Here is a 26,638-nt window from a genome sequence, read left to right on the forward strand (position 1 = left end):
ACAACACTGACCTAAAGCTTTGGTCAGCCTTCAAACTAATGGAAGTTACATCTCTGATCTAGAAGTAATGCATGCAATGAAGAATTCCACAAAGCCATCAGGAGAATACTTAAACCCCTTTGTAATATGCTGTATATATTTCAGTCCTCTCACAAGATTGTAGCATCTCAGCATGGACACAGCTGAATGAGCAAGGTCTTCTTAGTAGAGAATAATTTTCCACATGCAGAAAAAGCAATTTCATGTTGTGCATTATGAAGCAATATTCTTTCTGATATGTTATGTCAAGAGAACTGTATCTCATCAATAAATGCATCAGCAGCTTATGGGATCATTAAAGCAGAAGCAGCATTTTTGAAGGGCTTCTCTGTTGTAATATTTATTGAAACAAGTGGCAGTTGAGTTAGGGTGGGAGGGAGAAAAACGTTTCTATTTTTGTATAGAGGCATAGCAAACCCACTAGTAGGAATTCTAATTCAAACCCCAGCATGCTGGCTAGGGAATTCTGGGAATTGAAGTCCACACAGCTTTAAAGTTGCCAAGGTTGAGGAATACTGATCTATATTAAAGATAATAGCTCTATAACTTCCTAAAAGTGCCAGATTTGTCATAATTTCCCTGGTTCCTGTAGCTTAAATATGCTGAATGGCAAGCACAAATTCAATAGTGCTGCCCATCTCGAATTTATGCCTGACATGTAGTTGCAGAAAGCATACAAGCCTGAAGGATGCTTTTATCTCTTCTTACCTTATGCCAAAAATTCCCTGAATGTTTTAAAAGCTCTGTGCATTTGTTCAAGCTTTCATAGAAGCTATTAGTATATCTATGTGTAACTATGAGAGAAAAGTAATTACATTTTTCTGTTAGAATCTTCAACCTTGGCCATGTTGTACAAGACTGGAAACTGGGACACTGAAGCTGCAGTGTGTAATGCAACACTGGCACAGGTCAGGGAGAATTTTAGCTTCTGGGGATAGGAACAGAAGCAGAGTCCTGCTGGGTCAAATCTGCTGGCCATCCTTTTCCCACCGCAAAGCAAATGCCTCTGGGATGTCCATAACTAGGACACAGGCTGGAACCTGTGTCTGATTCTTGGTCCCCAGCATAAAAACACTATGATGGTATAAAATGTATTGCAGAGGGGGAAGCATATTATGTTTGCTCCTGATGGACAAGTTATATATAGAAGGCTCATTTTAACGATGAACTAGAATGGTGTCCTACACAAATCAACTGAGATGATTTACAAAACATAACCAAATAAGGTTCTCACTTTTGAAATGCCATCAAGACCTGGCTGTTCCAGGAAGTCTTTGCAGACTGAAGGCAGATGGTTCCTCTGCAGTGGTTGTTTATATGGCTGATAGTTTTTGTGGTGCATTATCATGTATTATTATTATTATTAGTAGTAGTATTTTGTATTGTTTTAATCTCGGATATGAAGGTGGAAATTTTGCCCATAGTCAGCTACTATTGAAGCAACCCATGTGCCTAAGCAATGAAATAAACTGTCCCCCAGCTAATTTCTTCCATCAGATCGGTAAGGTCTATGAGATGGATCGATCTTGCCCAGGTATGGTCGTGTCACTTATGTACTGTGAAATGTTTGGACATTAAACCACACCAGAGGGAGAATGCTTGGAGTAAAAGTGAAGAGGATTCTGAGTAAGCCTTTGATAGAATTTTCACAGAAGCAGTGAATGAGAAAAAGTAAACCTCTCTCTATGCTAGTATTTTCCAATTTCCTTCATAATATTGGCCTTGAAATGGAATGCTGATTTAAAATCTACAAAGCCACATATGAGGTCTTTCCTTTATGGATGCATTTTTCAATTAAATGTCATAAAGCCAGCACATGAGCAAGGGTAGAGTGCCTAGAATGAAAACCTGCTTGTTCATTACCTAATATGAATTCTTCCTTTATCCAGTCCTGAAATTTCTGATCCAGATGGCATAGTGTATTTATGAACTACACTTAAAAGGCTAACAAGTCTGTGATTACTCAGATCTCTGAGTAAAAGAGCATTATCATGCCAAAAATTAATCCCAAATACCTATGGCTATGTGAAAAATAAGAAAATGAATGAGCATGGTTGATATTGTTTTAGAAGGAACTTTAAATGATGAAGAATGAAAGCAGCAAAGAGCAGCCAAGAACTGAATCTACAGAGAAGAATATTTGAGTTACTTTTTCCTCCCACCTAAAATGGAACCAACGATTGTGAAACTTTACTAAACTGGCATTCACATACCAAATCAGCATAGGCAACTGCAGGGGGAGGGCAGGTGATGAAATGCATGTTGCAATGTCACATTACAAACTTGTACTGCTCTGCAATGCCACGACACAAGTCCAAAAGGACAAAGCTTCTATTGTGGCATCATGATTTGTCATGTTGATGTCACTATGGCTAGGAATAAATGCCAATGCAAGTAAGCTATTGTGATCCTACTTCTGATTAAGCAACTTCCAACTAGCTATTAGATTGTTTACTTAAAGCTACATATAAATTTGATAATAATTTTTTTTTAAAATATAGAGATAGAAAGAAATAAAGAATGGGAGAATTCAATGGGGGAGCGACCACACTGGTAGAGAGAAGCTTTTGTTGTTCTACAGATCTTAGTGATACCTGTTCAGTGCTAAACTTGGTGGCCCTTCTATTACAGCTATTACACTTATGGGCAGAAAAGATCATGGAAAGTGAAGAATCATGGCTGAGGATAGGGAAAGCTGCAATTATCAATATCAATCAGTGGCAGTGGTGAAATGGTGGTATAATGCACCACCAACTACTTCATCAACTTACATAGTTAGAGATACACCACATGGTGCCAACCTAGTGTCAGCAGTTGCAGCTGAATCTGCCCATTCAAACTAAGCCCATTATCCTGGGAAGGAACGATGGCCAAGATTTAGTGTAAAAGTATCTACATACGATGGTTATATGCATACAAGTTGTATTTGGTATCCAAAATTCAGTTAAGGTTGAAGGTTGTATTTGGCAATTTTTAGCAGAGGAATATCAGAAATATTCTGGTTATTAGGCAGTATAAAAGTACAGTCAAACAATCAATAAAATAAAGGTTCTAACCTAATAAAAGAAGAAAACAAAGATGAAATTGTCATTCACAAATGGCCCTCTACTGTATTCAGAAAATGTCAGAATTTTCAACTGTTTACTGGCCACATAACATGTATTTTTATAAGAGAAGATTATCGCTGGATGTACTGTTGCAAAGGTACATTGTCACTTGAATCACTTACTACTCTGTTCCCCAAATAAAGCTAGGGGCTTACTATTCATTTAATGGCTTCTATATATTATCCATGATTTATAAAGATTCATAAATATAATGCCACAGACAAAGCTGATCTGATCTAACATCATCTTAAACACATAGATGCTTCAATATAGTCAGGTTTTTTGTTGTTGTTCAGTTAAAGGTGGTATAATTAAGAGGAGAGAAAGTAAGTTATATTTACGGATATGTGAGAGGCTTAGGTACAATAATGGCATTACCCCTTCATAGTCTGTTTCACTGTTGCCCTTTTAATTCTCTGAGAAAAAAATATGGCTGAGAATATACAGTGCTATATCTGAGAACTCTCCCAGCCAGCTGTTTACCCAGCTGACCATAGCTGTATACAGATGTTTGCTAAAATAGATTTAAACTGGGAAGAGGGTCATGGATAGGCATATATCATGAAACTAAATGCTTATAAAGGTACTTTAACACTGAATGTGTAGAATTTGAAAGATGCCCTTGTATTTTATAGCCATATTTGCAATCCGGGTAGAACTGTAAGCCATTTCAACTGAATATGTCTATATTCCCTTTAAGATCTTATGCTAAATATGCCAATGTTGCTTGGATGCTGGAATGTGTGTCCCACTTTAACTCTCTCCATGTGCAGCTAGATGTTCACATACACTCCTAATAGAAAGAGGTACAAATTAATGTGGTAAATTGTTGCTACAAGTAGTCCTTGCTTAATTACGGTAATTGGGCCTGGAATTTCCATCGCTAAGCAATGCAGTCATGAAGTGTGATGTCACGTGACCATGCTGCTTGGCAATGGCAGTTCTGGCAGTCCCAGTTACTGTTGTTAAGCAAATCACCGTGGATCATTAAGCAAGGACCTCATGTGATTGCGACTTCTGACTTCCTGCAGGCTTCCCCACTGACTTTGCTTGTGGGAAGCTGGCAGGGAAGGGTTGCAAATCATGATCGTGTAACTGTGGGACCCTGTGATGGTCAGAAATCTGGACCTGCTGCCAAGCTCCCATATCACAATCACATGACTGCACGGGCACTGCGATGGCCAGAACTTTGAGGACCGGTCGTAAGTACCACTCATTCAGCGCCATCACAAGTTTGAATGGTTGCTGAACAAGTAGTCATTCAATGAGGACCAACTGTAGTTGGACAGTTTCTGCTACAACAGTTATGTTCAACTTGTTTCTTCAACCATCACTGTAGACATCAACTGAATCAGCAAACCTGCTATTCTCCTGCCTGAATGCTCCCTATATTTGACTGATGTAAAGAAATGTTATCACACATATCAGAAAATACCTGTTTCCATGGACACTATAGTCAACTGAGCACCACTGTCCTATTTATTGCACTGTCTAGTTTAATCTAATGTTTAAAAAGTCACATAACATTTAAATACGTTAAATTAATCCTGTTTTATTAAAACAAAATTAATGGCAATGACCCTTCAAAGAGAATTTCTCACTACAGATTTCCCAACTAATTACCACAGGGTTTACCAGGTGAAAGACATTTGATTAAGCCACTACTGTTTTAGTAGGCAACATCAATATTGCTATCAGCCACTTCTGCTGAATTCTGGGTTTGTTTATTCGCACTAGGAAAACGTTTATTTGAAAGCTTGTTTCCCATTAGGCTAAAACTTTGCAGACATAAATCACTGATGGTTTCGCTGGTGTCAAAAGAAAATACATAAATAATAACAACAACCCTCAGGGTGAGTGAGAACAGATGCTCAACATCTTGTTGGTTTGGTCCCAAGATGTGACTGTTTTATCCAATACAGTGAAAACAAGACAGCAAACTCAGCTCCTAATGTGGTAGAAGTTATACAGTATTCTGTTTCTCACATTCTCCTGAGGTACACGCAATATATGCAATGAGTAGCAGTCTTGGAACCTTCAGGGACATAGATTCTTCTTTGTGAATCAAGATCATTGCAAGTAGGAACACCTTCTTGTTACCTGTATACCCTGAGCATGGCAATGGATCCATGCAAACTACTGTGTGTATGTGTGGGTCTAGTTCACACAGAGATTAAAAAACGGTGATAAAAAGGGCACACATCCAAGGCTCATTAGCTACCCCATTATGCACATATATGCACACACGACATGTGCCATGTGAAACAGCTCTGCAAATATGAGGGATGTGATTTTTACCTTTTACGTATGCACAGTGAAATAGGGAAAAAAAAATCATACATCCAAAAGCATGCTTTCATTGGGAAAAAGAAAAAAAATAGTAAAACTTTGCTCTGACTTGACAATCAAAATGTATTGAGGCTTCTAGAACACTTGCATGTATTTTTAGTCACACAAATATTGCCACATGCTTGCGGGAAAAAGTCAAAGGCAGCTGAACTTTTTGAGCTATAAAAACTCAGTGCTTTGCCTATGGTAATTTGAAATTTTCATAAAGGGAGCATGGACAAGATCAGATATTAGCTAAACTCTTATGCACTGACAGGGGGTAAAAAACTGTCTTCCAAAGACTTTAAGAGAAATGTATTGATTGAATCCACCAGGAATGTTTTCTCTAAAAACTCCACCTAAAGGAATATAACCTGTAAAGGGCCAGGTACATGCCGTTATACCCATAATCGATAAACTAATGTTTAGCGTAACACATGTATGTTATGTCAATAGAACAGAAAGGCATTTTTCTTTCTTGTAACATTTTGGATCCCATACATCTTCTGCATATAGTGAAAGACTATATTACAGCTAACCTATCCACCTCATTTATTAAATTTCAAGCAACCAATTCTTATGGTGTATTAAAATGTGAATATTCTACTCATTCCATAATATCCTATCCTATGTAGTTTCCACTTTTAAAAACGAAGTAGATGACTCTCCTTTAGTCATCATACATTTAAAAATATGGATATACAATAGTATAATGATCCAATTCAAATCTTTAATATAAAAATATCAGCACAAAACTCCTTTTCAAAGTATGTTTATTGTGAACAATCAAAATTTCTGTTTAATTATCAGCTGCATTGTATCAATAGACTCTGTCTCCCTACTGTTGGTTCCTTACACCTATATATATATATATACACCTATATATATATATATATATATATATATGGATAAGAAATACTAAGTAAGAAAAAAGTATTCAAAGGGTTAACTTGTTCAGGAAAAAAAAAACAATACGTTTTTACACTATGTCTTCTTCAGTTCAAAATCCAGCTTTGAGACTGAGGAAGGCTCCCAAAACACAACAAGGAATTCAGAGGTCCTTTCAACCAGTAGCAGTTTGATTACCAATGACTCGGAGGATCTCTTTATGGATGCTTGGCTCTTGAGTGTTTATACTTGTATCGCCTACTTGGCCATCTTCATAGCTAAACAAAAACAGAAAGTGTATAGAAAAAAAGTATTTAATATTTTTAACTCTTCCATATTATGAGAGACAGTTTCAAAATTCATCCTCTTTTCTGCATGTAGCTTTTATTTTTGTTTATCTTCTATATTGGGAAGAAAAGAGAAGATGTCATGCCAGATTTTTACTTTATGACCACTGATGAAACTGGAAAACAGAGAAGCAAGGTATTATTACATCACAAATGCCTTTACTGATCACTTTGCTAAAGGACGTTGCAGTAGAGTCTGTGGGTTTTACCAGGATCCCCTGAAGAAGATGATCAGAAGGAGGAACTATCAGCAGCTACCCCAAAGGCTGTTCCAATGATTCTTGCCTTGACAATCAAGCAATGCTGGTAACAGTAACAGTTCTAGTACTAATGGGTACTAACATACTAAAGTCTACTTTATAGACTTGTGGTTTTCCAACATTCTGGTCAATGTTACTGGGGATATTCCCCATTTTTCTGTCTGTGCTTCCTAGCCAGTATGATTCTACTGTAATTTGCTTGCTTCTGAGATCCCTGATTACCCTTGGGCTGAGTGTGTAATATTAATTAAGATGAGAGGGAAATTAGGGTAACAGTTTTTTAACAGCATATGATGATAATGTTTTTTTCTCCTTGATATTTAGTCAAAGATGAAATATTGGACTAAACACTAACTACAGTTATTGTACATATTCTAAACAAATGGATTTTAAATTTTTAATCCTAGAGGGACTCTTTCAAAATCTATTAAACTTCCAAGGAACCTGTGCAAGATGCAGAGAAATTTGGTTGCATTTTAGTTCCAACTGGGTAGTAATGGAGCATTTTTTGTCCTTATTGTCATTCCATATTCACTGAAAAATATTCTTTGTTGAATATTGCCAAGAAAGATCATTAGTGGTAGAAAGCTTTCATTCAGGAAACCTTGTCGGCCATCTCAATTAAAAATTATTGAAAAGTTTCTGAAATAATTGAGTCTTCTGTGAAGGTTTAAGTTAAATTAAAAGCATGGGGGACTGGAAGATTCCTAGTAGAGGCATACATCAAATTTAGATGCACTCTGGACATCTTGCATCACCATTAGCATTTTTATCCTACCATAAATCTGAGAGCTCAGAGCAGCTTGTGCAAGCATATCCTCAGTACAGTAACCTTGTAAAATATGTTAGGCAGAGAGAGAGAATGAGAGAAAGGAGAATGACAGGCGTGCTGAGGTCCATATTTAAATAAGAACATGAACATGGAACCCCTTGATCCAAGTCAGCATCTCAATCATTAAAACAACAAAGTTACAAGTAATTTCATTATTTTAAAGAATCAAAATATAAAGGAGCCTAACTCTAACATTTTTGTACCATTTTCCCATTGAATTAGACTTCAGTTCAATACATGGACATTTCTCTTATTTTGTAGTTATTTGGTGTTTTCCCAATGGGAAAACACAAATTTCAGATTAGACTCTTGCTCAGTCAAATCAGGAGCCTCTTTTGGGGTTATTTTTTTTAAAATACATGATTGGCTCCATGCAAATGTTTTGGCTAGTGATTTTTTTCCTAGGCACAGAAGGTTTTATAAATGGAAGGGAATGTTGCTAGGTTGTTGGAGGATAATGAAAAGCAGATAGCATTCTCTGTATTTTAGCATAAAAAATAAAGTTACAATCCAGTAAAAATAATTCAGCTGAAAGACCCCAGTACGTACACAAAGAAGAATCTCGTACACACATGATCAGTGTTGGGAACTACCCATATCTCCCCATGTTTGTGCAGATCCGGTGAAGTTATCACTAAAAGGAAGAGAGAGATTTTTGGGAATGATTAATATTTGGTAATCTGATCACAATGTGATGCATTCAAAATAAAATGTATTCTAAATTCTAATAAGTGGCTGATTATCAGAATATGACATTTTAATAATTGACGTTATTAATTGCAGCCAAGACTCTTATGGGTCAATGTCAACATTGTAAACATCAACATTAAAGGCTATATAATTTGTCACTGGGTTAACGACATCATATAAAGAGCCAGTTTGGTGTAGTGGTTAAAGCGGCAGGCTCAACACTACAAGGCAATGAGTTCTAATCCCATTTTAGGCACAAGGCTGCCTGGGTGGCCTTGGGCCAGTTGCTCTCTCTCAGCCCTAGAGAGAAGGTAATGGTAAACCACTTCTGAAATCTTGCCAAGAAAACTGCAGGGTATCGCCTAGGCAGTTCCCAGGAGTCAACACTGACTATCATATGGCAGCACCTAGCTGGCCTCAACTATCTAAAAAAAGCTAGGCAGGATCAGAACTGGTCACTGCTTGGAGCAGAAACCACTAGGAAATCACACAACTACAGGTTACACTGGGAGGTTGAAAAAGAAGAGAGCGACAAACCATTATTGACAAGAAAACTACAAAGTAATATTTAGATAATCCACAGGAGTTGACTTGAGGACGTTGTTGTTATTATTATTAATGCTACATACCAGAATGAAAATAATTTGTCAGATGACAAAAAGGGCCTAAACACTAAATGGCCGCTATTTTTATTTTTATTTATTTATTTAATAGACTTGTCCCCGCCCATCTCCCCACAACGGGGGACTCTGGGCGGCTTACAACAAACTAAAATCAGAAATACATAATTAAAAGTTATAAAAACCAGACATTACAAAGATAAAAAGGCTAAAAAATCCAAGAGGCTAATAGGGGCCACACCAGGCCGCTAAGGGGCTAGCCAACCCCATTTCTGATATCCTCCCTCCCCTCCCCAGGCCAGATGGCAGAGCCAGGTCTTCAAATCCCTCCAAAAGGCCTGGAGTGAGGGGGCCTGTCTAACCTCCAGGGGCAAGATGTTCCAAAGGGCGGGGGCTACAGCAGAGAAGGCCCGCCTTCTGGACCCCGCTAATCGAAGTTCTTTTACCGCGGGGATCCGGAGCATGCCCTCTCTGTGAGATTGGCTGGGACGGGTTGAAATCGTGGGGGCAAATTCTATTGCCTAAGAATATCAGTGGGTCTATATAGGTTTAGAGAAATCATTGGAAATAAAAATAGGCAAGATACTTTGCAGGATGCCAGCCTCCCAGTTATTATTTTTAATTAAATAAACTACAAAACATCTGACAAACAAGGACAGGCAGATGGCATGGTAGAGATCAAGGATTAATGTTTCCATTACTGCTCAGATGTACCGTGCTGGAGACCTCAGAACTAACGACCGGATAGGTTACTGAGCACAGTATTTCCTGTGAAATAGTAAGATCTTTAATCTGAGTCGTATCTAATGATTGAAGTAGCATAGAGGAAGTCGATAAAATTAATCTGATACAGAATCATAGAGCTGAAATGGCCACAGAGTCCAACCATCAGCTCAGTGCAGGAATTGAAATCAAAGCATCTCAGGGTTCTGCTTGAATAAATTTAGTGAAGGCCCTCTGGGGAACAGATTCCAATGTTTTGCTGTTATGAAGATTTAAACAAAAATTCAATTAGCATCTGCTTTCTTGTATTTACATCCTTTATTTTATATCCTACATTCTGGAATGAGCTTGATATTTTTTGTGTGTGTGATGTCCTTTCAGGTATTTGAAGACAGCTATCTGACTTTCTATTCTGGTGGCTAAAAAATCCCCAGTCCTTCAGTCTCTTCTCATGGGTCATACTACAGTTTCTAGTCTTCTGATTATCACCAATTTATGTGAATCCTTAAGTGTGGTGCCCAGAACTGGACAGAATATTGATGCAATATATTAATAGAAAGCATTAACTTTTTAAAGAGTAAGTTAATAATATGCTTACGAGTACCTCCTTGATATCGCACCTCACCTTCCTGATTAGATTCAACATTGCAGTAAACATTTCCCTAATTCCTCCCTTACTTTCTGTTCTAGGTTTTCCTTTCTTTTGTTCACGGTATGCTGGATATAGCAAGTATAATGAAATACAAGCATGAATAAAAGATTTGTCAATGTATAATAGTTACACATAAAAGTACAGTCAACTAAAATAAAAAAAATCAGTGTTTTGTCTGATAACACTGATCAGTTTAAATCAGCAAAATTAACAGATTACATTTTATGTAATTCAAGATGATTTCAAGGAAATCAAATGTAATTCAGCTATGTATATTTTTTTAAAAAAGTGCTTACCTTCACATAAGGCTATGCATTTTAAGTTTCGGCTTTGCAAAAATTGAGACTGCTGCCCCTTTTTTTGTAGCTATGAAAGAAAAGAAATTGGAAGTAAATGTTATATCAAATATGTTAAAAATAGTGATAATTTACTGAACTGCACACGAAAAGAAAATGATCCAATTTTTGTTTTTAAAAAACCCTTGGTTCATGAATCATTCTTGCTGGTAACACTGATACAGTCTCTGTTGTCAAAACCACAATCATTTTTTATAATATTACTCATAACTGTTCCTTCCAGACCTTGCTCCAATAATTTAGCGAATGTCTCCAGACATTATGAGGGCTGAACAATTTCCTTAAATATATTTAAATATATACAATTCTCCTTACAGATACAATCTCATTTCAGAAGCTTTCAATATATACATATAGCTTACCAGCCAAACATGCGATAATTAAACTCTAATTATCTATTGAGTTGTATGAGTTGCTGTGTCACGAGTTGCCAAATGTATTTCTATAGAAAATCAAAATATATTAACAGGTAGAAGAATAGGAGGACAGCATGCACAAAGAAACTATGATATGTCCTTATCAAATGTCAGTGCATTGGCTTTCTGAATCTGTCCTTTCCTGCATGAGTCACCCGGTGTGAACAAGGATGCTCTGGGGGTAGATTACCACTGTATCTGGCACCTGCCTTGAGCGAGAAGAGCCATAAAAAAGAAAATGCCTTTCTGAAGTGCTTCATATATTTCTTTACCTGTAATACACTGCTGTTTTTACTGCTTGAAGCAGGCTCATCCTTAGCTGATACCTTCTGCTGTTTCTTGTTCATCCCTAAAGACATTGGATTTACATCAGACATACTGGTGCGTAAAATATGAGATGTTCCACTTCATATACATAGAGAGTGCAGACAGATATTAATGTCATTGCTGATTCTCATTTCCGGTTGCCTACAGTTGAGTACTTAAGTACGTTTACACAGGTAACAATGATGACCTAATCATACAGTATTCTAAAACCCACTTCTGTTTCTCACAAATAATGGGAAGTTGCATGCTGAGCATAGCTTAAGAACCAGTCAAAACCGGGTTGCACATCAGTTGAGCCAATCTTAAGCTCATGTGTAAAGATGGCTAAACTGTAGGATGCCGTGGAATGCTAGTCCAGCCAATTTTTTTTTGCTGGGATCTTGGAGGCTAGTTGTGTCAGAAGCATTATGTGGAAGAAATCTGTGAAACTCTTAAAATCAGAAAATGCTGCTGCTCCAGCCTATGGCTTGTGAGTGGAAGCAGATTTGCTTTACCCCAAATGAGAAAAAGATACAATGTTTGCTCACCTGGATGAAATTTACTACTTGCCTTAAAAAACAAAGGCTATTACTGCCCATTACATCAGAAAGCCCACCTGGATTTTACACCTGGCTGGGTCTTCTGTTGGAGCTAAATAGACAATTTTTAGATGGGAGGTATTTCTGTAACTAGTCTTTTGTATCAAATGTGCCAGGAGTCTCAGAAGTAAATAGCTCCCCTGCTGTCGTGAACTACTGTTTCTAGTGCCCTAGCCAATATGGCCAATATTGAGAGGGGGCAGGAATTGTACTTCAGCAAACATTTGGAATCTCAAAAATTCCTCACCTCTACTGATATTCTTGGGAGAGTAGAAAACAATCTGACATTTCTTAATTACAGCTAGAAGGTTAAGCGTAATTAGTAAGGGAGTGAAACTTGTATGAGCAGACCCCCTGAGGCATCTTGATCTTAATTCAGTCAAATAGCTCATGGGGATATAAAGGAGATCTATCCTTGGAATATAGCAGGTTTTAGAAAGCAAGCAGGCAAGCAGAATAACAGATGAGTAATTTTGGTGCTTGTAGACAAGATGACATGCCTCATGAAAATTGAGAGTTTAACTACTGGCTTCTGTTAGCTTCAGGCCCCTGTTAGTTTAATAAAGTACAGCCTTTTACCAATTTATATTATACCTAATTCATTCCAGTACATGTTTTGTATGAAGGGTACCATCTACCTAGCAAGAAATAGTTTTTGATTTGATAAACTCTATCTACCTTTCCCCCTGCCATTATCCACTTTGGAATACAGCTACTTCAGGGTTTCTCAACCTCAGCAACTTTAAAATGTGTGGACTTCGACTCTCAGAATTCCCCAGCCAACATACTGCTCCTTGACCACCTTTATTTTCCTCTTGGCATGTTTTCTTTCTAAACTTTGGCATGCTGCATATGTAGAATGAAGTTAGCACAACCTTATTCAAAATGCAGACATTTACTACCCCACTCCCTATGGTATCCCCCCACATGGACAAAGGGATTAATATACATCACCTGAGTAACCAAAAGATATGCTTGACAATGGGCTAAGGTAAATACCACTTCCAAACATTGCACCATGGAGCTGAAAGTTAAAATAAACAAAAAGCTAGTAAACTCTTCAGTTGTTGCATTTTATCAAAGGTAAACTTGCAACATGGGACTTATGCTAATCTATGCCCAGTTTTGGCTGATGGATACATTTCAATTTACAAAAGGCTTGCTATGGTGGGTATGGCCACAAAACCCCCATTTACCAGAAAGCAAAGATGGTGAGGTGCTCCTCGCCCCCCATCTGGCATCTCAAGATGATCTTTATCTTCAACTTTTAGAGCACAGGGTGCTGGATATGATGGCCACTCTATATGGTATATGGTGAATATGTTTTTACTTTAGGAAGTTATGTTGGAATGTTATGATTTTATGTTTCAGTGATTTGTGCTTTTATTTGATTACCGTGAATTGCCTAATTTGTGACCGGGGAAGCCTATACATATTGAGGAAATGATAAATAATTAAATAAATGGTGGCAGTGGGGAGGTAATTTTCACTAAGTCTTCTGTTTACTTTTCCAGACAGTACTCTAATGCAGTCCATAACAAAACTCAAGAGAGTGAAAAGGGTATCAGTTAGGTTCCTGGCAAGTTGTGCTCCCCTGAGTGTAAGCTAACTCAAAGATTCCAGCTAATAATAACAGTGATGACTACGTCAACCGAATATTCATCTTTTTGGACAACTATTCTATGAAATTGGGGATTAGGCTGTCTATGGCTTTCAAAAGACATTCATATATTTGCTACTTTTTCTTCTCCTCACTTTTTTACCTGCAGCCTTGTATTGGAAGCAACCACTAAACCATTCCTCAGGATCGAGTGCCAGTTTTCAATGTGTGATCCACTTAAATGCAAAAGAAAACACAAACAGAAATCAAAGTGAGGAAAGCAATACAATTAAAAAGCACTACCAATTAAATTAGAATGGATCTGTATCGCTATCTCTGTTGTTTGGTAAGACTGGAATTCAGTGATATCTTTATTCCTATTTTTTATACTTACTGAAATGCAAAGGTACTTCCATAAAGAGTTTTAGCAGCTCTGAAATTGGACTCTTTGGCTGGTGGACTGCTGAGCAGAAGAAACTGGTGTGGGGTGTGCATAAATTTCAATTGCTGCACAAGAACAAAAGCAGAAGAGGGGAGTTTATATCAATAACAGACTGACATTCTCATGAATTTGTCATTCTCTTCATCATTCTATGGTCCAGGCCACAGAATAATGGATTTAAATCACAGTTAGGCAGATTACCTTTGATTTAAATTTTTCTTAAAATTTAAAATTAAATTTAAAATTTGAATTTTAAGAAAAACATTTCAACAGTAAGAGCAGTTTGAGAGTGGAACCAGTTAGACAGGGAGGGGGTTATAAGCCCCCTTTCCCTGGATGTGTTCAAGAAAGAGCTAGACAACCATCTCTTTGGGACCTTCAATTCGAATCCTTCACTGAGCAAGGGCTTGGTGTAAGTAGCCCCTTCCAACTCTAATTCTATACTATTCATTAGCCACAAACTTTGGAATGCTAAGGGACAAACTATGTATAAAATTATTTTTGAAAACTCCAACAATTTGAAATTGGAATTTGACACTGAGAAAATAAAGAGTTAATCCTTTCTAGCCCACACATTTGTCTTCACTCCGCATAGATACTATTTCTTCCAAAGGACAAAATATATCCATATTTTAAGTATGGGGTTAAAAATGGAAACCTTTCAAATAAATTCCAATCGTAGATGCTAATGGTTCTAAGCAGTTTGCAACTAAAAATATGGGAAAATGCTTTTCCCTATATGTAATCATCTTGAATGGCTAACCTGGTTGTTCCAACAGTAGAGAATATACTACACTCATAATGTTACCTCACCTAGTGACAAAACATCTGTAGGAAAACAACCAGGCTCAGAGAATATAGAATCCAACTATCCTGGTTGAGCTACAATCTAAGGATGTTTATGAGGAATCAACCAGGAAAGAGTCTTTTCTACTGCTACGTCCTTGTCTCTGGAATACTGTCTCTCCAGAAACAAATCAGCACTGATTGTGTTATAGTTTAGGTACATATGGGGGGAAGAAATGCCTCAACATTGAGAGAAGATGACAGTCATTGTTTCATTGATGGCCAATGATTATGCTTTATTTTTTGTTGTCTTAGTTTACAATGTATAGTTTATATTGATTTGTATTACTGTATACCATCTGGATATATCCTGTGTTGCAGGCAGTATTGAAAGACTGATCAACTAATAATCAAATGATTATAGTTGATAAGATACAAAGGCACATAAAGGACTTCCTTGGAAGCCCACAACAACATATACAAATATGCCAGAGTTTTCTCATTCCTTTCTTATTCTTTTCTAGAAATAACTCTGGATATTTCTATTGGGATATTAGAGCTTTCCCCAGTGTTGATGCCTCTTTCTGAGTATTTTGCAAAAACAAGATTTCTGTGGGAGACCTGGGGTTGTGACATGGAAGGCTGTAATAGCAAAGCTGATAAGGGTTGGGACTTTGAGGAATATTTTTCTAGACTTGGAGAACTTCCTAGGCTAAGCAGTTCATTCTTAAAATCTGATATCATCTATATATTCAGCCAATCTTATTTTATATATAATCAAAGACTGAGCCAATCATGTGTTAGATTATCCAGCAGCACTGCAACACAGAAAAAGTTAATAATGTAAATCCTTAATAATAGCATTTAGGGAAACTTGTCATTATTGCACTCTGGTTCTTTTGAAATAGCCTAATGGGAACATAAGACCATCTTCCACAGCCTGATGATCTCCATATACTACAACTCTCATTACTTCCAGCTAGTGAATAGAACTGGCACTGAATAGTTGCAATTTTTTTAAAGATAAATTTTATTTGTATGTGAGAAAAACTGGCAATTAGTTACAAATTACTTTAAAAAAATGTAGATGCAAAAACAAATTATATTTTCCACTAAATTATTTCATACAAATATGCTTTTTCATGATCGTCATATCATGTGATTTCATGGTAATCATATCATAGCTTTATTATCTGAAGATACTGTGATATTCACAGCAACGGTCAGAAGAATTCACTTAATGGCACAGGAAAACAAAATCTATTGGTTGATAAACTAAAATCAGTATTTATTCTTCCAAAATCCTACTTGTTTTTAACATTCAACTTACCCTGTTCACAGGTAACTTCACAATATGTGATCTATTACTGGAAATAACCCTGAAATAGAGTATACGTGAAATAAAATAAGTAACAATTTTTTTCTGCTAGCCCTGAATTCCAAAAAAGTACTGTTTGGGAACCTTTCTGCACATCCCCATCCAGGATATAATGTTATGAATTCTGAAACTCTATTTTGTGTTACAATGTCCACGTGTTTATTCAATGTCCCAATCCCTCATATAGGCAAGAATGCTGAATGAGTTTTTAGAAGTTGCACATGGTCTCCCTATTACACCAATAATGTCATTATCCACTGGGCCATTATTTATGATCTTAGCTGGGAAGAACAAAATTGGGTCTTCTTCAGTTGTAGGGGATTGTGCATCCTGTTAACAAGGTATAATTTTAGCTAAGGGGTCATCATAACCTTTCAGAAATATCCTAAATGTATTAAACAGACAGTATATAAATGTATGTATGATCTTTACCACTGTAGAAGAGGATGCGCAAGTGGGTCTTGTTTGTCCATCTGCTTCTTTATTTCTAAATAAGGTGCCTAGGAAATAATAACAGTATGATTGTCATCTAAGTGATATACTGGAACCAGATACAATCTAGTGTTGATTCTGGTAATTCTACCAACCCAAAAGACACTAGATCATTTTAGCAGGTCACCTAAAGGAAAGGCTATCACTTTAAGTAAAGTCTCCCTTGAGTCAAGCTCAATTTCTAGTGACCTCATGAGCACATTCATGTAGTTTCTTTTGTAACAATGTGGAAATGGGTTGTCACTGGAACATTCTGGGATTTCTTCTGACTTCTTAGTATAGTGCACAGCCCAGGGATTTTCTGGTGATCTCCCATTCAAATACTAACTAGGTCGGAACTTTTTATGATCAATAGGCTTTTAATAGGCTGCAGTTCAAAACTCTAGCAACAGTAACACGTTTTCTTCCAGGACATATTCAGCTGCATCCCATCCCTGGGTTCTGAGTTTCTTTCCCAACTATCTTTTACAAGGCATTTTCTACTCAGTGTGGTCAGTTCTCTATGGGTGTTTTAGAAATTTTCTTGAACCTGCTTGTGCTATCTTTATTTATCAGTGGCCCCATAAGTCATAAGATGGGCAAATCTTTTTTTTTTTGCTCAGTCATCCCATTTCTAAATCAGGTTAGATTTTATTAAAGTTAGCCTCTAAATCTATATGTATTTTCATGTACATTTACCTATGTAAGGTTTTGCATAGGCATTCTTTTTCCTATATAGCATTCTACATATAATTCTATGTAGAATTTTGTTAGCCTTCTTTATTCCTCCAAGTAATTCCATGTCTGTCTGTCTGTCTGTCTGTCTGTCTGTCTGTCTGATCTATCTATCTATCTATCTATCTATCTATCTATCTATCTATCTATCTATCTATCTATCTATCTATCTATCTATCTATCTATCTATCTATCTATCTTGCCTGAATTTGCTATTAGGAATAGGACAGCACTCTTAAACACCTATCTTCACTACACAGCTTGTTCCCCAGTTAAAATCTGATAAAAATATCCTCAGATGATGACAACCCTTGGTTAGTTTAAAACCAGAAGTTGATTATCTCTTTCTCCTGCCTGTGCTAAAAGAAGAGATGGATATTTGATGTTGCTCATGAACATGAGCTAAAACCATGGTTTAACTTTAAGATAAACTGGACCACTGTGGAGACTGTTCAGAGCAATTTTATGTATAATGCTTTCCAAGCATCTAATATATACTTCTTAAGGACTGATGCCAAAACACATGGATGAACGAAATACACAACAGATTCTATCCAGGTATACATCCTTGTGATGTCTTCCCCAATAATGCTATTTCAAAATCCTCTAAAATGCCATTTAGAACATCCTTGAATAGGGTGAACTGGGGGATGGAGGGAGACTGAGAGAGAAGAGAAATTCTTTTCCAATTGGGAAGAGGAACTTCATTAGCTTCTATAGGACCAGCAGACTTATAATGTTCCTTTTCTTTCCAACTCATATATTCTGTAACTTTCCTCAAAGAAAGTGCCTCTTCCTGGTTTTCAAAAAATTGCCCATCCCGTTGCAGCTCCTGAAGCTATAAGATACTTTATTCAGAAGGGTGCATTTTTAGGAAGTTGGGGGTTACTATGGGGAGATGGGCTGATAAATCTGCACATTCACAGATATGTACTGTGACCCAATTTTAAACCTTGAGGGAATGTCACCACATTTCAGTACATCATTTTGATTGCCCAATCTGAAGAGACACATCAAATTTAGCTTCAGCAGAACTTTCAGCAGAGTCACAATATAACCCTCTTGCTTTTCCAAATGCTCTCCTGTTTCACTTAAGTGAGCAAATGCTTTTACTTGCAAAACCATCATCATCTCTGCAGCAGATTGTCACAAATCTGTATTTTTCCCTTGGCAGTTAGCTTGGCTTGTTCCTAAGAGTGCATCCGAATAAAGAACTACACAAAAATGCAGCAAGGAGTTGCTGGTCAGTGCTGCATTCCCCAGACACTGGAAACAATCTATTTACTCTCGGGCCGCCCTGCCCCTATTTTAAAAGTTCTTATGTATTGGCATGTGGTATCAATGGCACCATTCAAGCTTTATGTGCCAATGTTCTGGTTCATTGATTTTATCTTGTAACTTGTTATTTGCACAAAGATTCTTTTGATAGGCTTCCCTTGCATGTTTCTAGTAAAACAATAACAGTACCACACAATGCTGAAAACTCATAAACAGATGCATCCTACTAACAATTTAGAACACAACAATTCATTTACTTATTTATTTTACCTACCTGTGTCATTTCTCTTATGGAAGTAATACTATCCAGTGCTTTCATGACTCGGTCATAATTCTTCTTCTATGGTGAAAGAAATGAGTAGATTAATTTCCTCCAAAGCATGTTCTAAAGTATATTACGTTTCAGATATATCTCATAGAATCATAGAATTGGAAAGGTCCACTTAGTTCCTGAATCCAGGTCCCTGTTCTATGCTGGCATTCAAATTAAGGCATTCGTAACAGAATGCTGTCCAAACTTTCTGCTTGAATATATCTTGTGAAAAGGAGCCCATGACTTCTCTGAACGAATGGTTTCACTATTGCTGTAGCTATCATAACAATCTCCTATAATTTTATAAAGAACCTGAAACTTTTAGCCCCTAGAAGCAATGGTATCCATCACAAGCCATAATTATATCAAAATGATATTGTCCTTATCATGACATCATTGTGCTAATAATGCAACTGACATACTGGTGTCAACTTTTGTCATGATGTCTGAAGCAAGTATGTCAATTGCATCATTTGCACAAAGACAAATGACAATACATTTCCCCACCCTGGCTCCGCTACAAACAGCAAGATATGCTTTATCCTTTGAAACCGCATGGGGAGATATTGCTACTTTCCACTGACTTTAGAATCCACTGCTGACTGTACACCAACAGCCACCGCACCATTCCTATCTGAAGCTCAAACTGCTATCAATACAGTATGCCTATCAACCAATAGCTATAGCCCCAAACATCTGGAGATCATCTGCCTCTCCCAAGCAATGTTTTCCAGATGTTTTGGGCTGAAACTCACATTATCCCTGACAATTGGTAATGTTAACTTGGGCTAATGGAAATTCTAGTCTGAAACATCTAAAAACAGCAGATTGGCCTGATGTTGAGCACTAAAGCAAGTGGTAACTACTAACATGCACTTTGTTTAGAAACAAAAATGAATGTGAGTATATACAATGTTTTATGTATACGCCAAGTCATTTTTTTCTGTATCCAACTCTACCTTAAAGTGAGTATTTCAGAAATTAATTACTGTAGTTATTCAGGACTAGATTCTTATAGGTATATGTTTGAAAACATCCAATAGCTCAGAGGTAAGGCCCATTTCTTTTTTGCTTTTGCTCTGAAATTTTCGTTAGAAAGATTTTATGCCTTACAAATACCTTTGCTTGAGACCTTGAAGAATAAACTAAGATTGAACTAAGCCATAATGTAGTTTGCTTGGTTTTGGTTTAGTGTATTATATGAACCCAGTCACTGACATCTATAAACTGTGGCTCATGGCTTAGTTCAAATCAGAAGACTTCTGGTTCAAGCAACAAACCATGTTATGGCTTCACCACTATGTGTGAACTGAATGTTTATGAGGTTTGATAAATTAATAAACTGATATCACCTATATCTACTCCTAATTTCCATAAGGAGTGATACTATTATAAGTAACCACACAGGGTACATTTTTTTATCTGAGCCTTGATCTCAGCCATCTTCCACTGCTGTGGGAAAGGAAGGGAGCAGTGTTCTTTGCCCATATCAACACTCTTTCCCCTCGCCCCCAAAAAAGAATGATACATACCCTGGGATTAAAGGCTAGCATCTGAGGGTCATTAGGATCTACTACTGAAGGATATGGCTCAAAAATGACAACTTTCCTGGGGGATTCTAATGCAGAACGGCACATGGACACTAGTAAATCTACAACCTAGAAAGAAAAAGAAAGAAAAGGCAAAAGGAAGTTTAAAAGGAAGACTCCCCCCTCCCCCAAAATAAATGCATAAATGGTTCCCCAACAGATCTGGAACAGAACCTTGTTGAAATTTACCAGGGCTTTCAAACTGAGAATTGTACCAGCAGGACTTGTGCAAGGAAGAAGCTCCTGCTCTGTTGTCCATTGTGCTGCAGTGTCGCCACTTTGACAGCAATTCGATACGAGTGTCAAGTGACATAAAAGGGCAACAGGACTGTGCATGATTCTATAGAATTTGGCTGGTCTGGCTCCTTCATTTGAACAACCTGCTCCTTTGAGAGCAACCCATTTACCTCTTCAAATTATTAATGGCATGGTTCTGATCATTCATTCAGGGATTCAGATTATTCATTCCATGAATATACAAGGGAAAAGCCAACAGGCTTTTTCTTTCCTTCTATGTGCACACATGGCAAGTTGAGGTGGAGTCCACATGAATATAGTTGAAATTATGGGGGTTTTGTTTATGCAATTATAAACCCAATGAATGGCACTGGGTACAAAGCCCCTGTGAATGCCTGATCTGATGCAGGATCCTCATTTGCGGGTCTAGTAATGGACTGACTCATTCTGCCAGAGATAATCCAGTCCAACTCAATACCGAGAACTGAAATGAGAATGAGAAAAATATTCACTTCTCCCATAGTCAAGCATAGGAAATATATAGATGATTTTAATATTTTTCCCCAGTCAAAATGGATGAAAACTTCATAAAAGCCATAGTGTGCGAGAAAATTAATTATGCTAAAATTAATAGGTATACGTGCCAGAGATGTACTTTAAAACAGGGGAAGATTTTTAAAAAACAAAACTCTTCATAAAGTCACTATTCCAGATGTTAGATGTTCCTTAAAAGATGTTCCTAACTATGCTTGATGGTGATGCCACCCTTTGTAAATAATAATTTCCTTTTTAAAAATATTTTTATTTTATTTTAACAGACACTAATGCCCTTGCCATCTCTCAGACTTCTGCAGCTCACTCTACATGGGGCTGCCCTGGAAATTTCAGCTGGTCCAAAATGCAGTGTATGTGTGATCAGTGGTCAGTTGCAGTACTACCATATTACACCTCTGCTTCATGAGCTGTACAGGTTACCGGTAGGTTTCCAAGTGCAATTCAAGATGCTGATTGCTAACTACCAAGCCCTGTATGGCTGGAGCCCAGATATCTTGGGGACCACCTTCTCCAGTAGTTTCTGCCCGTCCTATTCAGACAACTTGGGAGCAGTTGTTTAGGATCCCTTCCTACCAGGAGGTATGGTGGGAGAGGGGCCAATGATGGATGTTCTCTATAGCAGCTCCTCTCTACTGCAGTAGCTTGCATATGTGAAAAAAATTATTGCATTTTTTGAATATGAGTTATCTATTTTTGGAATCTATGCTGGAGTAATATGCCAGTGAAAAACATCCTGTACCAGTTTTTTTTTAATGTAATATTTGCAGGGAACCTGGTATTTATTTTCCATTGGTATTCCCATTGTTGCATATCAATTGACCTGTTTAAATTCTGCATGCAATCATACAATCTTTGATTTATTCAGTTTCTGAATCACATTTCAATAACAACTTATAAATAAGCTGCAACAGATGCTCAGAATTTTGTGTTACATGTTTTTCAAATTTGGCCAAATTTCTGAGTGTTCTACCTTGTTTTTATGATTTTTTAAAAACTATACTACTTATCTGAAGATACTGAAACCAATGAGGTATTTCTAAACGTTCTAAGGAAAGTGTCTTGAAAGATTTCATCTTTGGTTTAATCTTTAATCTTGCTATCTATACAAATTATTCCCTCTTCACTAATCAAATTCTTTTGTACATTCCCCTTCATGAAAATAAATATTTACTATAGCATTGAAGCAAGGGGCAATAACTTGGACTTACTCTTTTATATTTATCACATACTTTTAGTGTACTATTTATGATCAAGTAATCTCTTATAGACTTGGTACTTCTGTTTGTATATAACCAAAATTATTTGTGCATGCCTGCAAGTCCTTCTCCTTCAATAGAGGTACCCTGATCCTATGGCAATGTGATCCAATCTGTATTTCAAGTTAAACAACTGGCTTGATAATATAGTTTGAAATGTGCTATAGCCAGTCCACCTTGTTCTTTCACATCTTGCAAAATCCTAAATTTAATCCTTTGTCTCTGGTTTGATCAAATAAAGTTAGTTGTCTCTGTCATTCATTTAATGTCTTGTTTTCAATTCTTACTGGAATCATTTGAAAGTTGATCCTTGTTAAAATATTCATTTTTTACTGTTTATATTCTTCCTAACCTGAACAAGTTTAACTTCTTCCATCTTAAGATATACAATATGCCATTCTATTTTTCCAAGTCTGTGAATAATTACTCTTGAATAAGTCATTATTATATTTTGTTAAATAATTTCCTAGGTACTTAATTGATTTAACAGTGATAGGAAACCCTGTTATTTGCTGCAAATGTTGCTTTTCCTCTTCAGGTAAATTCCATGTTATCATTTGTGCCTTGTTTTTATTAATCTGATATCCTGATACCAATCCATTTTTGTACATGCTCCATTATTAATTCTAAAAAGTCCTTTGGAAGGGTAACTCTTCAGAACAACATAATCAGCATATAATTTATGTTCTTGATTTGCCAATATGATTCCTTAAATTATCTTTCTTGCCAATGGTTTTAAAGCCAATAGAAATAAAGGAGAGAGGAGATAAGTCTGTCTTGTCCCTTTCATTATAACACATTTGGCTATAAATTTTCAGTGGATAAACTAGAGGCCTAAGAAATTAATTTGCTATACCAGGTCAGCTGCCAATGCATCTTGTGAAGCCCAGTCATACAACTTCTCAGGATAAAAGACTAAGTACTGAGATGAAACAAATGATCAAACAATCTATCTCTTCCCTCTTATTTTTTCCCAGGCCATTCTGACTGGGCTGATGAATGATAATACTGATTGGAGAGGAGGTGTGTCCATCACTGAATCCACTATCTACTCTCACAACATGGTATTTTATGTAAAAACTATTTTAATTCTCTCTCTGGCTGCTGCGCTTCCAGAGAAATGATAGGACCTTCAGCTTTGTAAAGGCTGAGATATGAAATGAAAGGCTCACATCATCATCTAGGTTTAGATTTTATCTGATAAACATCCTTATACATTCAATAAATGTTTTGAAGTGAAGAAGGTAGAGGATTCTGGCCTTCTCAGATGCATTCTTATTGAGATATGGCTGCCAGAAAGCAGTGACACTAGCTGCTTCTGTGCTGCAGGCCCTAACAAAATTAACTAACCAACTTTTCCCAGTTGGATGCTTCCCAGATAGTTTGGACAAGAATGGGTAATCTGTAAACTACGGGCTTTATGTTCTCCCCAGCATTTTACTTGTCCCCAAAAATGTTTTAAACAAGTGGAGTTTTTTTTCCCTTTTGTATTTAGCAGGCCTTGGTGGGGAGGAGTGTTAATAGATAAAATGGGTGTCTCAATCCCACAGAAGATTAATACACACCAGGTAGCACTCCAAAACACAGAAAACTCTAAAATAAATCAGGTAATTTCTCCCTTTGGGTTTTGGAGATAAAAAGGGTGCCTTTTTCCCTCATACCATTTTCTTTTGAATTTGCTTTTTGTCAAATATTGCTGGGTGAGGAAATCTGAAGCTCTTAAAAATGTGCATATATTTGTAATCTTGAGAGGGTGTAATAATAGTTTTGGTCTACAGTTAATTTTGGAATATGCTGTATTTCGTTTTTTCCTACTCAGCAATGTGTACATCATAAAATACTCATGGAATAAGTGAACGTTTTTCCCCCAGGACCACAGTAAACCTTTCTGCATGAGAAGCAGGAAAGAGTTAAAACACCTAAAGCATTGTTGCTCAGTGTGAGCATTCTCCAGATGTTTTGATTTCAACTCCCAGGACTTCCAGCAATGACCAGGTAGCCTAGGGAATGATGGGAGCTGAAGTCCCCACATCTAGAAGGTGCCCTGTAGGGAAAGGTAAATATAAAAAATGTCAAGTATAAGCAATGTCTCAATGGATGACTATGAAACCTATATGTATTAATGACAACACTTCATTAGGAAAGAGCTATTCATGCTTGTTCTTATGCCTTCCCTTTTTTAAAAAAAAAGTGAGAAAGATGATTAAGATTTGAGAGCCAAACAGAGCTTATAATAATTTATGGCTTTTATCCCAGGTATTCAGATGGATGTTCAGAAGATAATAGCAAACCGCTGCTGGATCACCAATGGATGAATAGGAAGACAGCACACTGCCTGGGATGTGGGGAAAAGCTCTAAGTACAGTTGCACTGTTATTCTCTATTTGAGATCTTCAACTCCAGTATTGAAGCAACAAGCTATGTGCCAAATATTGAATGTGGGAGTGATCCAATGCTTTTCCTATAGAGTGGGTGAAATGGATTTGGGGGCTTGGGGGTTGGTTTGAGCTTTTCTTATTTCTCTAGAATAAGTTATCTGAGCTGTTCTAAATATATCCTGCCTTCAAAATAGGGACCAGAATTTAACAGGAATACCACAAATCATTTCCTGATCTGGACAAACCACTTCCAGAAAAAGCATGAGCCAGGAACACATGGATTGCCCCCATTATGGTGGGAGAAAAGGAGCCTGACAAAGCTGGATTAGTCCTGTAAAAAATATTTCATGCATCTTTAGGAGCAACAGTGCTGTAGAAACCCATGTCTCTGTGTCTCTTCTCTAAACTCTTGGTCTTCAAAAATACTGGCTGCTTTCCTGGTTTCCAACACCTTGTTAGCAGCTTGACTTTGTCTTGTCTTATGGACAATTTTCTGGTCTCTTGTTATTCATTTGATTTCATTTTGTGAAACAGATTGGTGACTGACCTTCAGCTTCACAGACTGTCATCTGTAGCCTGTGAGTAACACCTAATGCATCCTTTGAAAAAGCATCTGATTTAATTTACAAATGTTCAGACTATGGTCATGTTCCTGATATTCACTGTCTTTAAAAAGAACAACGTAAAAGTATTCCCATTAATGTTATTAATATTCCCTCTTTTGGTTGGAGATTATGATAAAATCCTGAACAAACATCTTTGGATATGTCAGAGTACAAATGAAAACTTTCTGAAATAATTAGGAAAATCAGCAACAATCTAAGAACAAAGATTACAGTTAAAATTATTTGACTACATCATGATACTTACTGTAGCACAGAAACACCTTAAAAGGGGCCATTCAACAATTATTCAAACATTTGAAGCAGTAAACATATTTTTATTTAATGGAATGCCATGAAATGAATTCTTTAGATCACAGCCGTTCCATCTTTCTGATAACAGTTCTTTGATTTAAAATGATTCACTCAGGGAGAACATTAAAAAGAGGTATTTGATTAATGCAACCCTCTGATTCCTCCTACAGTCCCAGATGGACTCTGACTCATACCAAGGTTAGTTCTAAAATCTTTATATTCAGGCCTCTGGAGGGAAATAAAAAAGATGATTCTTTCAAAAAGTGCAATGAAAAAGAAACATCAGGGAGCAAAAAATATCTAGTCTGCCTTCCCTTCTCTCCTTTTTTCTCACTTTTCATGAATGGGCAATCTTAGTACCAACAAGGAAGTGTGGTTCAGTAGATCTGAGTACTGGATTAATTGCTGCTCCCACCCACAAGACAAGGGTATTCAAATATCTGTCTAGCCATAATATCATTGCTAGAAGGCAGTAGTGTGGAATTTGTAGCCCTTGTAATGTTGCCAGGGTCCAATTCCCATTGGTGGGAATTGTGGCAC

General features: G+C 37.0%; 1 protein-coding gene across 2 annotated transcripts in view; it reads right to left on the reverse strand.

The window, feature by feature from the left end:
• Positions 1-6,232: 6,232 nt before the first annotated feature.
• The window catches only part of PARP8 (poly(ADP-ribose) polymerase family member 8), a 160,844-nt gene continuing 140,438 nt past the window's right edge, over positions 6,233-26,638 (reverse strand). The window contains exons 16-26 of one of the 2 annotated variants that reach the window (XM_088152720.1): positions 20,699-20,824; positions 19,128-19,193; positions 16,802-16,869; positions 16,322-16,370; positions 14,158-14,270; positions 13,927-13,999; positions 13,118-13,187; positions 11,531-11,607; positions 10,783-10,852; positions 8,374-8,435; positions 6,233-6,640 (exon numbers count right to left, since the gene is read on the reverse strand). In XM_088152720.1, the coding sequence (XP_088008846.1) occupies positions 6,635-6,640; positions 8,374-8,435; positions 10,783-10,852; positions 11,531-11,607; positions 13,118-13,187; positions 13,927-13,999; positions 14,158-14,270; positions 16,322-16,370; positions 16,802-16,869; positions 19,128-19,193; positions 20,699-20,824 (780 nt within the window). In that variant the 3' untranslated portion in view covers positions 6,233-6,634. Of the gene's footprint in view, positions 6,641-8,350; positions 8,436-10,782; positions 10,853-11,530; positions 11,608-13,117; positions 13,188-13,926; positions 14,000-14,157; positions 14,271-16,321; positions 16,371-16,801; positions 16,870-19,127; positions 19,194-20,698; positions 20,825-26,638 lie in introns of both variants that reach the window. The other variant, XM_088152719.1, reaches the window with a different exon arrangement.

The sequence above is a fragment of the Python bivittatus genome, unplaced genomic scaffold (assembly GCF_059951505.1).
Source record: "Python bivittatus isolate LINGU-HERP-01145 unplaced genomic scaffold, Pbiv_v1 ctg000570_np1212, whole genome shotgun sequence".
Lineage (NCBI taxonomy): Eukaryota > Metazoa > Chordata > Lepidosauria > Squamata > Pythonidae > Python > Python bivittatus.